This window comes from Nyctibius grandis, chromosome 8 (genome assembly GCF_013368605.1).
Source record: "Nyctibius grandis isolate bNycGra1 chromosome 8, bNycGra1.pri, whole genome shotgun sequence".
Classification (NCBI taxonomy): Eukaryota; Metazoa; Chordata; class Aves; order Nyctibiiformes; family Nyctibiidae; genus Nyctibius; species Nyctibius grandis.
Window position 1 is genome coordinate 42961900 of NC_090665.1, and position 15446 is coordinate 42977345.

General features: G+C 37.5%; 1 protein-coding gene across 2 annotated transcripts in view; it reads left to right on the top strand.

Moving 5' to 3' along the window:
- OSBPL9 (oxysterol binding protein like 9) overlaps positions 1–15446 on the top strand; it is a 64920-nt gene that overhangs the window by 7187 nt on the left and 42287 nt on the right. For both annotated transcript variants that reach the window (XM_068406950.1, XM_068406951.1), the window contains exons 2-3: positions 2896–2946; positions 6807–6885. In XM_068406950.1, the coding sequence (XP_068263051.1) occupies positions 2896–2946; positions 6807–6885 (130 nt within the window). The remainder of the gene's footprint in view (positions 1–2895; positions 2947–6806; positions 6886–15446) is intronic.

Here is a 15446-nt window from a genome sequence, read left to right on the forward strand (position 1 = left end):
TGCTCTAAGGGGAAGCTGAAGCTGTCTGAATTGTATTTTTTATAAAACCTTACTCTTGGGGCGGGGGCAAATCTAAAACGTAGCTGAGTTCTGTTTTAAAGTACTCTTCTGCAGCAATCAGTAAAAGATTTGCTGAATTCCAGTGAGAGAATACAGCACTACATGTGATGGTAGCTGCATGCTTTAGTGCCCAGGGAGTTCAGCTAATGGAACTATAGGTGCTTTATTCCACTTAGGTAGAATGAATTAGATTTACCGCTTCGTTATAATTGCTATAACCGATTAAAGCGCTGTCTGAAGATGGCGAAATTGTAAGTATATAGGATCACACTCTGAACCTGTGACTTATCTTGTGAACCTTTTTGCAGAATAAGAACATAATAATGTTTAAACCTAATTTCCATTCCATTAAAATGCAGCATGCGAGAAAAAGGAAGGCTTTTATAGTGTCTTTTGCAGCTCAGTTGATAGCCATTCGGCACGGTGTAAATCAGGGTTGTTGGGATTCTGCCCTCCCTTGCACTAGGACTAGCTCTCATCTTCCCTGCACTGGACATCCTCAGCCCAGGGATTTCCTTTCCTGCTAAGACAATGCCAGTATTTCTTCTGGAAACCACGAGAGGGAGTAACCGGCTCTCAGAGTGTCCTCCCGCTGTATGGAACACTCGAGGCAGTGACTATAAAAAATGAAAGTGTGCCCTAGTGAGGTGTGTCCCAAGTATATACCATTTCTGGTAGGAAGTTATCGGGGAAACTTTGTTTCTAGATCCTTTTTTGGTTTTGAGCTGTTAAAAAACAACTTCAAAAAATCTTCCCTATGTTTTCATTCGGGAAATCTACAAAGAAATTGTTTATCTGTAGAATACATTGTGGATGCACTGCTGGTCTTTACATCCATTTCATTTTGACCAGCTAACATGTATTTTTGTGAAAACAAATAGATTAATACTGATGGTTTCTAACATTCAGAAGACAACTCTGACAGATTAGAGACTGAATTGAATGAGAGATCAGCAAAAACATTATTTGAAGCTCTGACTGCTGCTATATTTTAAAATTATCTTTAGTGAATCATAGAATCATAAAATCATAGAATAGTTTGGGTTGGAAGGGACCTTAAAGATCATCCAGTTCCAACCCCCTGCCATGGGCAGGGACACCTTCCACTAGACCAGGTTGCTCCAATCCCCATCCAACCTGGCCTTGAACACTGCCAGGGAGGGGGCAGCCACAGCTGCTCTGGGCAACCTGTTCCGTTGTCTCACTACCCTCATGGCAAAGAATTTCTTCCTGATATCTAATCTAAATCTACCCTCTTTCAGTTTAAAACCGTTCCCCCTCGTCCTATCACTACTTGCCCTTGTAGAAAGTCCCTCTCCCTGTAGGCCCTTCAGGTACTGGAAGGCTGCTATGAGGTCTCCCCAGAGCCTTCTCTTCTCCAGGCTGAACAAGGCCAAGTCTCTCAGCCTCTCTTCATAACAGGACTTGCTGTGACTGCTTCATGCTTTCCTTTTAGCTATATCTCAAATACATAGCAGACAAAGAATAATTTATTACTGTTAACACTGATTCTTCTCGTTCCTGTCTTTTTTTCCACTGATGTCAGTAAGATTTCATTGTCTAATGGCTTCAGTGAAAATGGGGCTGTTCATAATCACATCAATATATTGTCTAGTTGGAATTGTTAAGATACTGTTGGAAAGATGTGGATGTTTCAGAAGATGACAGCAAGAGGATCTGTTCACGAGACACCAGTGATAGCTGTATTTTTGTGACCTGAAAGAGTATAGTTTGAATACTTGAATGGTAAGAGAGAAGGGGTTGTATTAGACAAGACTGCCTTTGCAGATAAGGCTACAATGGCATGAAATTTATCATTTAATAAACAGAAAGTGTGTGGTGTGGGTAGTTAAACACTAGAAGATGTTTAGCATCTATCAGAAAACTGAGTATTTAGGGTGACCGAAATGTTTTCTTTTTTTCTTTGTCTTAAAGAGTTTGTGTGTGCGCTACTTGGACTTGCCCCTGTTGCTCAATAACACTTATGACATTGGCAGAAAGTTATTGACAAATCTACCTGAGTTCGTGCTGGGAATAGCTGAAAAGTTCAAGGTATCACAATTTCAAGCTAGAAGTGAGTTGGCTGTTTAGAATTGCCCGTTTCGGGGGTTGAGGTTTTTTCCCCTGGAATTCCTTTGTCGGTGCTTCAAACAGATACTAAAGAAGAGATTGAGTAGTTTAGCTGCAAAGTGGGCTAGTCTACAGGTTTGAGCACTGGTTATGGATATGGGAATCCTGTTTTCTGATCTGGGCTCTTACCGCTTAAATGGTTATAAATGTAACTTTTCTAACTGTTGTAATGAAAGCAGGCTGTACTATCTAGGAAGTAGACATAGAAACGGTCTATCTGTATGAAAAGGGGTATGAATCCGGGAAACTTTGTGACAGATATATAATTTCATTTGTACAATTCTGCCTGCACAGCTGGATTTTCTTATATGGACACTTTTCTGAGAGTAAGAGAGAAAAGTGGAAGATGTAAATTGCCAATTTTTAATTTTCCCATTTCCTTTCTTCTTCACTTCTTTTTACTTTCTATAAAGGTGTGGACTGCATCTTCTAAGTGTTTCTTCAAGGTGTCTACAAAACTTCTAGAAGTGGGATATTGTATTCTTATTTTTTGAAGGATTTCTTTTTCATACCATGGTGGCGTACTTTCTTTAGTGTGAGAACTAACCGATTTTGTAACTGAAGTTGCATCTCATTTAATCAGTCAATAAATCATTATACAAAAATGCTTTATTCCTTCCTCAGTTGCTTTGAATAACTAACTTTCTCCTTGCAATTCTTACTCTATCCAGTTGTTAATCCAGTGATCTGGTTTTTTTGTTTCAGTCAAAAGACAAAATGATGAGAGGATCACGCCGAGGGTGTGTTAGACTCAGGGTAAGTTTTTTTCTGTTCAGTAGTTAATGACTTAGTGTGTATAATATGGCCTAATGGAGAGAACTGCAAGGAGAGTTTTGAGGTTTGGGCTCTACTCCTGACTCTGCAAAATACTGAAATAGTAAAAGTATTTAAAGAAAGAAAATGTTAGAGGTCAAGTGACATGCTGGGCTAATTACATTCTGTAATTTTATACGTTGTGTAAAAACATGCATTTTATACATTGTATAAAAAAGCATTATGTGACAGAGTAAGACGGGTTAGTAGTAGTGCGCTATGAAAAAGTTGCTGTTTGCAGTTCTCATTTCTTTGTGTGTGGAGATATATATGTGTATACATGTACCTACAGAAGTCATTGCAAAACTGCTTCCTTCTGTCCTCATTTGCCTTTATTCTCTTACTGTGTCCTCCACTCTGCCAGTTCAGACACTCTTTAGGCCTGCCACTTGACTGTGCTCGAGCTTAGTGAAACAGAGGAGGACTGGAAAGGGAAGGAAGAACACAGCAGACAAAGTTTTTGAAATAGCTGGGGGTGGGGAACAAATTGGGGAAATGGAGGTAAGAAGATGCAGAGTGGGAAAGCTGAGTATTACCTGTTTGAGGCACGCTGGCTTGGGACATTTAACTTTGAGTGCTACTGTTGTAGCTTGAAATGACAGTACTGAAGTGAGGTGGGAATGCTGTGATGTCTTTGCACATGCCCAGTTTCTACCTTGTGGTCATGCACGTACCAAAAATATTTCTTGCAAAAGTCCTTTTTCTATATTTTTTCCCATTCCTCATAGAATCTCTGGTTCCAGTATGTAGCAGTCTTGTAAAGAGCTGATGTAATCAGAGGGAAGGAGTCAGGAGGATGATGGGTATGAATGGGAGCATTTTGAGTCTTGAAGTAAGAGAAGTATAGGGAAGGTGATCTGTGGTCTGACACACAACGTGATGAGCGTTGCAGCAGAACTCTGCTGCTTCTAGTTATCCCTTCCTTCTGTTGTTACTCCTTTCTAGTCTTTCTGTGGGCCTAATAAAGGGCTACCCATAGCCGTTTGAGACTCATACAGAGACTCTCCATTCACTTGCACTCCAGATGGTGTTTTTGCACTTTCCCTTATTTAATGTATTGCTATCTTAATTTAGAATTTCTTTAAGGGTAATGTAAACTCAGACCACTGTCTAGAACATGACATTCCTAAAGATTCATGAGGATGTTATTTGCATTGTGCAGAAAAAATTAGTCTGAAAAACCATGCCTGCTTTAATGGAGTTGTGAGCCTGTCAGTGTGGAGGTTGGCCTCAGCCTGTCAGTTTAGGAAATATTAAAAGTGAACAATCTGTTCAATATTGCATGAGCCATCTTTATGTGTATTTAACATAAAACAATCCCTTTCTCTTCCACCTATCTGCCACTTTCCCACCCCAAATTACTCTTTGGAGTTTTCTGAAGATTTGCTGACTCCCCCATCCTTTCTCTGAAAGTGTGTGGCCTTTTTTTGTGAAGAGGAAGGAATCTTTCTTTTTTCTGCTTTTGTAAAGCAGCTCTTCTGGCAGATGACAGTGATACTGATAGCTGAACAGATGGGCTTCTGCAGTCTGAAATTCTGTCAAAGAGGTTTTCTGTTTAGAGTAATTGTTGATTTGTAGTTGTAGGTGTGAACATAAACAAACATGTAATTTAAGCAATTTGGCTAAAATACTTCCTTTTTTCTTGAACAGATTTTTAAAAGCTTGTTCCTCTTGATACACATTTCATAGGCCTGAAGTTTTATCTTCAAATTCTTTTGTTGACTGTCGTAGTGTATTTAGGAAGGTGTGTTCATAGAGATATCTATGTCATCTGTACTGTGCTTAAGTCCTGCTTCAGTTTTCTGGAATAGACACCCAAACTTTCACACTCTAGTTTTTCTTTCACTTGTTCATATGTATTATCTGCATGACAACAGAAGTATCTTCTGTGCTTACGCTCAGACCCTTTGCCTCAGCATTGCAGTTAGAGCATGTGCACTTTACACAGGCTTGTGCTGAGATCACAGGGAGTGGTGTGCTCTTCCTGCTCCTCAGGTTCCTCCCACCACTTAGGATGGAGACAGGACTTAGCTGTCCTAGTCTGACCTTTATAGCCTTACGTTAGTTTTACCTATATTCTCTAGGGAGAATAGCTTGGTCATGTTCTTGGTGTCTGACTTATGGATTTTGTATATAGCTGGTGAGGAGAATGGTACTGTACAACTTGTAATGATCTTCTGATTTATTGTATAGCAAAACGTGTACCTAAAGTGCCAGACATTTTTTATCTATTGGTATATTTAAAAAAAATCATTCTGGCAAAATTAATCTGGCCCATCATGTAATGTCACTGTCACACTGCATGGTTACCAGATAGTCTCCAAATGTAATGGCTAGTCATCTGGTTGTTGTTATGTCCTGGCACTAAAAGTATTCAGAATTATACTGGCTTGGGTATACTTTCTAGGTGCCTCTTTTATAGTGATCACAGAGCAGTCCTTGAAAAGCCTATATGGAAGATACTCTTTTGGAGAAGTTAAGTGGTACATTTTTGGCAGTGGAGGGAACTAAAAACAGTTTGGAGCATCCTTTCCTGCTGTATAGCCTTGAATTACATATGGTTGGTGCTATTCTTAAAGAGGGCCTGTTCCTTCCACTCCATCTTGTGGAGCCTGTGATAGTCCCAGCCATACATGAGCTGGTACCATTGGCCAGAAACCTCATATATGGGCTATGAATAATGTGTGTGAATAACATTGATTCAGATCCCTTTGCCTCTAAGTCTGTACCAAAACGATTCTTCTGTTGTGGTCAGCCTGATACATACCTGACCCCCTACTCTGCAGTTGCGGTGTGATACTTGGCTGAATGAAATGAAGCACTTGTTGGAACTGACTCACAGGTGCTTGTACTATTGTTACTTGCTGTTTACTCTAACAGTAAGGGCAGAATTTACCCCTTAAATATGTGCACCTTCCAGTGATGTCTGTTTTGTGGGAGGGGGAAGGATAAAACAGATCCTGATGCTGTGTCTGCTGGAGAAGAGAAACTGAGTAAAACCATTGGTGATTTTTGAACTAAATCTTATAATTTGTTGGAGTTGGCAGAGGCCTGGAATGGTTTTTTGTCAGTGTCTCCTGGGTGAAACTGTGTTATTTATTGAGTGTTTGGGAGGGGGGTGGCAGGAATGAAGATGTGGATAGATTTGTAAATAGCTATGAACAGATGGCCTTTAACTCTATAATTCATATACATTTCCTTCTAATAATTCATGAAGAGTTAGAAGACAAAGCTAGCTGCTTTTGATATATCCGGATGACTTAGTTAGTATTTACTATGGGACTGAAAATTAGATCATGCAGCGTGCCAGTGACATGACATGATGGGCCAGATTCATTCTGCTAGAATGATTTTTTTTTTTTTTTTGTAGACTGGTAGATAAAATCAGGTCAAGAGCTTCTTTTTGTAGAATATCTATGAATTAATATTTTTATACATGGGAAGTACTTATAAGATATTGCTCCCCATTCTTCTTTAAAATATAAGTTGGAATGTAGTAGAAAACTGTTTACTATCATGATGCTTTAGCGTAAAGCCACTTCCATTACAAAAATAAGAGATGCATATTATTATCCAGAAAATCCGTTTTACAAATAATTACTGTTTTTTTCTGCAACTAAAAATTTATTTTTTTAAATAGCTGACTTGTATCCTATGACTAAACAGAGAACCTTTCTGCTCCTTACTGTATTCAGTTTGCATCTAATTTGTCGATGCTTTTTAAATTCCAGTGGTGTAGTGATAGAGTGTATGCTGCTGATGTCACTGCTTGCCTTATCAGGATTTTGTTCTTTGTTTCACAGGGAGCTGTGATTGGTATAGACGATGAGGACGACAGCACCTTCACAATAACTGTTGATCAGAAAACCTTCCATTTTCAGGGTGAGCTGAAAGAAGAGATTTTTTTTTTTCTTATACTAGATTCCACTCGTATTTGATGGATGATTTTAAATGTTTGGCAACAGAACAGCATGAATGAGCACACTGAGAACATTCTGGATCCAGGGGTGCTGCAGGTTAGGCAGGGATTTACATCTGCAGTGGATACATATGTGCTAGAAAGAGACTGTAGCTCTGGCAGGATTTGGAGATTAAAAATTTAAAGAACAAGTCACTCAAGGGGAGAAAGTGATGGGCTTCTGATTATGGGTCTCGCTTAGAAAACATTTCTGATCTTCGTTATCAAGATACAATTATGCATTTCTGTATGAAGAGAATCAAGACTGGTCTGAAGGTTGCAATTTGTATCCAAATAGAACTTAATGCTCAATTATGAGGAGACTAGAGGCAACATTTGGCTTAAAGGTGGAGCTTTGCTTCAAGATTTACCAGCTTGCATTCATTTCATCTACATTTCTGTGTCTTATCTGCCAGTCGCTATTTCTCTGCTATTATCCTTTTATTCACATTTACTAACACCAATGCCATCTGCCACTGCTATGTTTCGTCATTGCATGCTATGGTTCACCGGTAGAAAGGGTAAGGTACTATATAATTGTTATGTACTCCTTAAATCGTTTTATCTGCAGCAGTAGGACAAAATACTGTGATAATATTGACTAGAGAACTTACCTTTTCTGAATGTTAAAATCCTAGGGAAGTGTGATGAAAATATTTTTAAACTAACATTTGTTAGTCCTTTTGCTTTTCCTCTAAAATGTAGCGACTAAATAGTTTAATTGCTTTGCATAGAGCTGGAGACTGTAAATATCCAAGAGGCATATTTGCATGTAAGCAGTCATATTAATGTATATAAACGGAAATAATTCTGTAACCTATATTGTACTGTACGTATTTTTAAATCAGTGATTTGGAAATGGGAGTTATCGTTAGTACTGCTGTGTTTGTGAGAATATTTCTAATGATAAATATTAATTGTACACCATATTGTCACTGGCATCTGTATTCGTTGTGCTACAGTTCTTCCTAAATGCTGCTGCTGTACTCTGGCTTTTCACTGCATTAAGCCTCATGAACACACCTTCATAATGCTGAGCTCACAGTAATACTTAAATCTACTGTTCCCAAGGATAACTGATAAAATGCAAGCTAACTGCTAATGCAGTAATGGAATGCCGTACTGTGGCACTCTGTCAGTATTATGAAGCAAAATACTGCTGAATATTTGAGAACTTGATACAGGTAAATCTAGAAATCTCTCATCTTTAGTTCCTAAGATATACCTTTTTTAATATGTCTTATTTGCACCGATTTCTTATATGCTATATTCTCTTTTGGGTAGTCAGATGTCTTAAGATTGGTAGTATTTGATACAAGTAATGTTCTGCTCTAAGTAATATTCATAATTTTTGAACAGCAGTTTTGTCACATAACGTATCATGCTTTATAATCTCTATTTGTGTGCATTTCATATCAGGTCAGGATTTCTGTATGCTCCTTTAGTGCAGAATTAAGATCTTGTACACTATTTTCTGTATTATGCTTTTTCTATTAGCATATTATGAAGATAACATCTCTGATATCCAGAGAATTATAATGATACAATCACAGTATTAATATATGTGGCTGTAATGTGAAAATGTTAAAAGACAGGTAAGATATTAGTGCTGGGATATTTCAGTATATAACAGCTCTGTGGAACTATATCTGTAGTTCTTACAGTCACTGTAAATGTATTCTCACCTCATGCAACCCTTATGTCATAGATATATAAAATGTTTGTTCATTACATTAAATTAATTCAGTATTACACAGGCTTTAATTTATGTGAAATATAGGTCACTCAGTCATGAATGATGAATAGGTAATAATGTAAATACTACAAAATGTATTCTGAGACTACATAGGATATGTAGAACAGATTCTGGGAATAATCCAAGAAGACATACAGTATTCCTAACAATTTCTTTCTAAGATTTTTTTATACATGATCCAGATAGAACTTTTGTTCTGTGAGATAGTCATAGCTATAAATACATTTATAAATGTATGTATATTTATATACATACTTTATAAAAGAAGTCTTGTACGAGAGAAGACTACTGCAGAAATGGCAACTTTTTAAAAGATACAATCTCTTCCTTCCTTCTTGCTGCCTGCCTTCATTCTCAAAGACAGCCAGGGATCCAAACAACCTGGGACCTAGTTGGAAAAATGACAGAACTTTAAAAATATCAAGATTTCAAAGATCTGCTGACCTGTGTCTAAGTTAGGGTCCCATCTGTAGTGGAACGGTTTCTCTTTCAGGCTCCAAAAGAAAATTTTTTCATGTACTCAGACTTTTAAGTACTGATAGGTGAAGCCTTGAATTTTCTTTGGCCTCAGTGAAATTTTGCTGACAGGAAGTGATAGAATTTGAATTTGGGAAAAGAAGGAAAAACTTCACACTGGATTAATTAATTATTTCTTAATGTCTGTTGCTCAAAATTGCACATCTGTCTTAACACTTCAGAGATATAAGTAATGAGATGAAGGGCAAATAAGTCATTTAAAGATGTCTGATCAACTTCTCACAGGGATGTTGTTCCCATATGTGTGTGTATGTGTGTAACTGAATTTCTGAAGCGCTAAAGCTCCAGTATCTCCCACTAAGATTTGCCTGTCACTGGATCTTGGTAAATTCTGAGTCTTTCCAGTGTGTAGCTCATATTTTGTTGCTGCCTGTGACAGTCTCCCTCTATTCTGTTCACAGCTGTGTTTCCTAGTGGCCATCTCTGTATTGAACATTAGTAACAGTTAAAAAGTTTTTATTACAAAGAAAATGTAGGCTTTGAATGACTGCATAAATATCAAATGGTATCCATATACTTAGTACCTGTGTATAAAGAAGTGAATTGAATAAATATGAGCAATAAAAAAAACAGCATGTTTTGGTTTTACTCTCAGCTTAACTTTAGCTCTGCCAGAGTGCCCAGCAGATTTTTACCCTTTATTTTACTGTTATGTACATCTGTATTGATACCTGTTCACACTGGAGGGAGAAGGGAAGGGGTAGAAAGTCCACAGAAATTTTAAAATGTATTTAAAAGTAATCTATTTCGTCTCCTGATTGGTTCTTGTTTGGTCATACTGTATATCCAGTTTCATGGCTTGATTCTAAGGCTTCTGAATTAGGTAGATCTCAAAGCATTCCCTCATGGGTTTGTTCAGATTAGATGCAAAAATACATTCAAGTTGCTGCAAGACAATTGGGGTAATACTCTTAGTCTAATGTACCTTCCTGTCAGGAAGCTCTTTCTTGATAATATATTTTTTCTTGCTGTAATACATGTCCCTGTTCTAAATGTTCCATAACCTTCAAACACAGTGGGGTGTGTTGTTTTTTTTTTTTTCTTTTAACATCTTCATGTTATCACCTAGCTATAAACTGTTTCCATTTGGAAAGTCAGTTCTTCTATCCTTCATATCACTTAGCTGCTCTTTCTGCTCACTAGGATGCTCGCAGCTTAAATTCAAGAGTGGGAACATGATGTTCAAGATAGTCTGTCAAGGGTATTGTTGCCTTCTTGATATTTGAATTGCTGTCTAACCTGAAGCAATAATGGCTTTTATTTGGACTGAAATACTTCACTAAACACATATTGTATGCAGAAACAAGAATTCAGATTTTTAAGCTCCTGCCTGAAAACCCAGCTCTTATTTTTACAGCCTGCAGCGCAGTTCCTTGGAAGGCAAATCAGTCTCATCTCCACTGTTTTGTGTAATAAAGGATTGAAAGATTGGAAGCAGTCCAGTGCATTGATCTGAGATGATTTTGCTTTAGCTTTTGTCTTTCCTTTCCTATTCCTGCCACAAAAGTATCTGAGAAATGAAGCATGAATGTTGCTGTGCAACTTATTCTCCTATTACATGAAAGCTGTCAGCTGGTAAAGGTAGATTTCTCCTTCTTCCCCATACTGCCCCAGTTTCTAGCTTGATTTGTGGCTGCCTACCATCCCAGCTGAGAAAAGAGGGAGATAGGCACAGCAAGAGGTTGCCTTAGCATCATAAAAGCAGGGAATTTTTGTTAATGTGGGACACAGTTCTTACTAAGGATATACCGGGGTCCACAAAGGCCTTAGTTGCTGAGCAGTGTCAGAATTTGAGATTTTAAGTATTTGTATTAAGTATCAAAATGAAGTATAATGGCTTTAGACCTGCATTTAACCACTACTTGGGGAAATAGTCAATGTTTACACTCTTCTGTAAAACCTTAGCATTGTCCACCAGATAGATGACAGGACGCTGATTGCCCTTATGGTATAAAGAGCCATTTTAGTCTATCAGATTACCCAATTTGAATAATGATTCATAAATTGCAGCCTTTTTCCACAAAAGTTTTGAGAACTTTTAAAATTTTATATTGAAAAATGCCTAGAAAGAGATTTTGGTGTGAAATCTTGGTCTGTGCTGGTTTCCTCAGTGATGTTTATGACTGCTGTGACTGCATCATTTGCCCTAAGCCAACATTTTTCAGGGCCTTTTGGGGTTCTGGTAATGCTGAAACAGTGAATTCCTCTATGCTGTGCTCAATGGTGCTTTTATATCGCAGAGGAGGATGAGCAGCTGTGTTAAGAGTAAAGTTTCCAGCCTTGTCTCTTCATACACTTACATCAGAGCTGACCTACCTGTCCTCCTCCCTTTAACCGACCAGGTCCGTGCTGCACAAAGTTCTGGGCTGCATCTCGTCCTCTCCTGATTGGCAAAACTGCAAAAATTCCTCTGCCAGAACTAGGTTTAGCTTTTGCAGTATGATTTTTCTGTGTTCCCCTCTCTTCCATCTACCTCCTTTTTGCTATAAATGTATTATACTAATACTTTGAGTACTTGGAACTTGTGACCAGAGTGGAGGGAACGGTGCATGGTTGTGCTTTTACTGTTTCATGCAGTTCTTTGCACCTGCAGCATCCTGTATCATCGTCTATTTTCTAGTTGTACCATGAGTACGCCATTTTTAATGGGACTATCTGCACTCAATTTTTACGGTCATATATAAACACCTCTTGCTTTTCCATTTCTTGAGGTTGAAGTAGCAGAGTTCAAAATGTATGATAAACTTGAGAGTAGCAAAGAAAATAATACCTTGAATCAGTAACTGTGTGATGTGTCCAGCTGTTTTCTTTTTTCCTTCCTCTGGAAGAAATAGTGTATTTATTGCTTGTTACTTTTGGTATCAATATGAATCTAATATCTCAACTGTATATGTGATACATGGCAACTATGAAAAGGTCTCACTATAAGGAGGGGAGAGATACTGAGAAGTTCAACACACTTTTCCTTGTGTTTTAACGAGAAATTCCAAGTAGCAATAAACTTGAGTTTGACCTGTCAAATTGAGAACTATATTATTGGCTAAGGAAAATGGTTATATTTTTGTTCTTCTATTTTAATATTTAAATATTGATATTCTCTAGTGAAAACCCAGATATTTGCAGATTGTCCCACAGCCAGAAATGTTTAATTACTAAATTACATGTTGTGTATGAATTCCCAGAGAGAACTAACAGCATCTTGTTTGTGTATTTCCTTTGTCACACAAGTTTCTACCTGAAGGTATGTTTATGGGCTGACTGTAAAGCTTGCTAAAAAAGCTTTTGAGCTTAGGTAACAGTGAAACAGCAGGTTAGATGATTTTTCAAGGTCACAGATTAATCTTACTAATACGTTGTACACAGGAGACCATTTGATGCTTTTTCTTTGGACAAGATTAGACTTTTTCTCTCGTGACTGCGTTGCAGCTTCAGTAGGTACAGGGAGAGCAGACTGGTCAAACACCTGCAGAACAAAATGAGGGTTGATTTATATGTGTGGGCGGAGAATGGCATCGGGAGGAAGATTGGTAGAAGGGAGAGTAATGATTGTGACAACTCCAAAATGATGATACAGAGGAAATGAGGTACTGAAACTGTGTTCAACTTACTGACAGAGGTGGGAGCTGCGTGTGTTAGCAGGGTATTTGTAAGCAATGAAACCATAGTATTTTTGTAGGCTTGTATGAAACCCTTCTTTATCTTGTGTGTTTTTCTATGGTTTGAAAGGCCATTAGTGACTTTTAAAAGACATTTATTTAGCCATGGAACAGTCCATTGATGTGTGACTTTTCCACCTTATTGGGCACTACTGATAAAATCCCTCTCATTTGAGACTGGTGGCAAAAATCCTATCAATCTTGGTATAGTCAGAATTTCACCTCTGTCATCTGGTTATTTGTGTGTAAAGATACTACATTAGTTCTGCACTTGGCTGAGAAAATACATGAATTTTGCATAAAAATCAGTGGAAGTTTTGTCAGAATGAAGGCTGCATAATTGACTCTATTGACTCTGTGGGTGTAATAGACTTTTTTTTTCTGAGTTCTGCCTGTAAGTAGGTCACAGTGAAAGAAAATAAAATATGCATTTCACTTTGTGACAGTATGGTGTATTTATAAGTAATCTAGTGATTTTTTTAACTAATTATTGAGGTTTTTCTTTCATCCTGATGCCCATGTATATGCACATAGGAAAAAAAAAGCATCAGTATGCTAATTCTGAGGTGATGTTTTGTATATTCTGTCTTCCAAGTACTGCTGTGCGTGACCTAGAAATGCTGGTGGTAAATGCTGTATCGTGGAGCAGAGTTGTTAAACTTGTTTATATCTAATCTTTAGATGCTATCAAGCTTAGGCTAGAAAAAGTAATCTGTTTTATGCTGTACTTTAACATTTGGTATGCGTTATATAAACACATATAATCTCTTCACAACAAAGTAAATATTATAGAAACTCTAAATTACAAAATTTATTCTCTTTATGGGAAATTAATAGAGGCTGAGAGCATTTAATGTAGTTGCATTTCATTTGCCTTCTTATCCTCATAGAATAGAACTTTCTAAAATCCCTGCCATATCTGACTTGGCAGTTTGGGAAATTCAGAGATAAGGGACTATTTTAGGAGTTCTAAAACATCATTTTTCTGAATTACAGAAATTCCTCAGTAGAAGGAATGATTCTTGTCTTTAGTACTTTTTTCATTCCATAATTTTCTCCTTGGTAAAATAATTGCTTTTCTTTCTTTGTACCTCCTCTAGGAAAGAGTTCAGAGATTTTTTTTTAGTAAAAAATGGATGTTAAAATATCTTATGAATAAGCTCAACCAGACAGATTGCAAAAAACACACATCTTTAAAAATATTATTATCATATTAAATCTCACTGTAATGCAATTACATACTTTTGAATTGTGCTTCTCTGAACTAGTCATAAATAGGACTGTGATTGTGTTAAGTACCCTGTGGTTGTCTTGGACATGCCTGAGCTCTCACAATAAATTATACAGGTACCTTTCAAAGAATGCACTATAGACACAAGAGGAGTGAAAATGGGGACAAATTGTAATCTAGCTCATAAATACTAGTTCTACTAGAAAAATGTAACAGTAGCTTAATTGACCTAATCATGGTAAATTTGCAATGTTTCAGCGTTAATGATTCAACCTCTTGCATACAGCAGTGAGTATATGGCTCTATGTGGATTTAGCTGGTTCCACGTGCAAATGTTCACCGGTAAGTTGCAGTAAAAACTGAGTTAATGATTCTGGCACTTAAAATAGAGAAAAGCTCAGAGACTGTTACTGTTCTCTCAACTGCAGACAGTATTTATAATTTTATGGATAGTTGATGCCCTAGTACAATTTGAATTTCAGCTGACAAGGTGACTCTCGCATTAACCCATCAGACTAAACCACAGGGAATGTTCATGTAGCGTAGTGGGCTCCTCTATTTAATTTCTTTTTCTAATTAGTGTAAAAAGATTTGAATCACTTATAAACAGCTGAAGTAACACCTTTATATTTTTTAAATGCCAGATATTTCTCATGTTGATGTCTCAGTGTTTCTTACTTGTCTTTTGTACTACTGTTATTCTAGAGTCAGCCTAGGAAAATGTAACTTGTTTCTCTCTCTTGCTCCCTACCCTTCTTCTCTTTCTAGAAGTTTTGTGTCAGGAGGGACCAGATACCGTTCCTCCATTTTTATATAAGCACAGATACTAGTGAAATTCCTTGGACTAGATAATAAATAATTGCCTTATCCCAAATATGTTGGCAGAAAGAAATTCTGGAGTAGCTTTCCCATAGGCATTGAGGGGGTGAGGTGGAAATGGAGCCTGATCAAATAATGAAAAAGGCTGGAGTGATTTCAGGGTACTTGAGACAGGAACACAGGACTAAGGAGCAAGGCGTTCTTGTCCCCACTCCGCTGAAGAAAGGCTCCAGCATTTGCTGATGCAGAGTGGATATTATGTAGCGTGCATCACAAACGTTTTAGCTGAAAAGATATTAGAGCTTTTTCTTTGGCCAAAGTTGCCCTCTTTAAATGAAAACCAGCTTGGATATCTAGCTTTCCCTACCGATGGGGGGATAATGATCTCTGACCATTGTGTGTAGATTTTTCCCATAAATTGTTTCTGAGTGTGTTGGCTAATCTCTTTTTTGAATGTTCCCATTGATTTTTTTTTCATCAGTGATC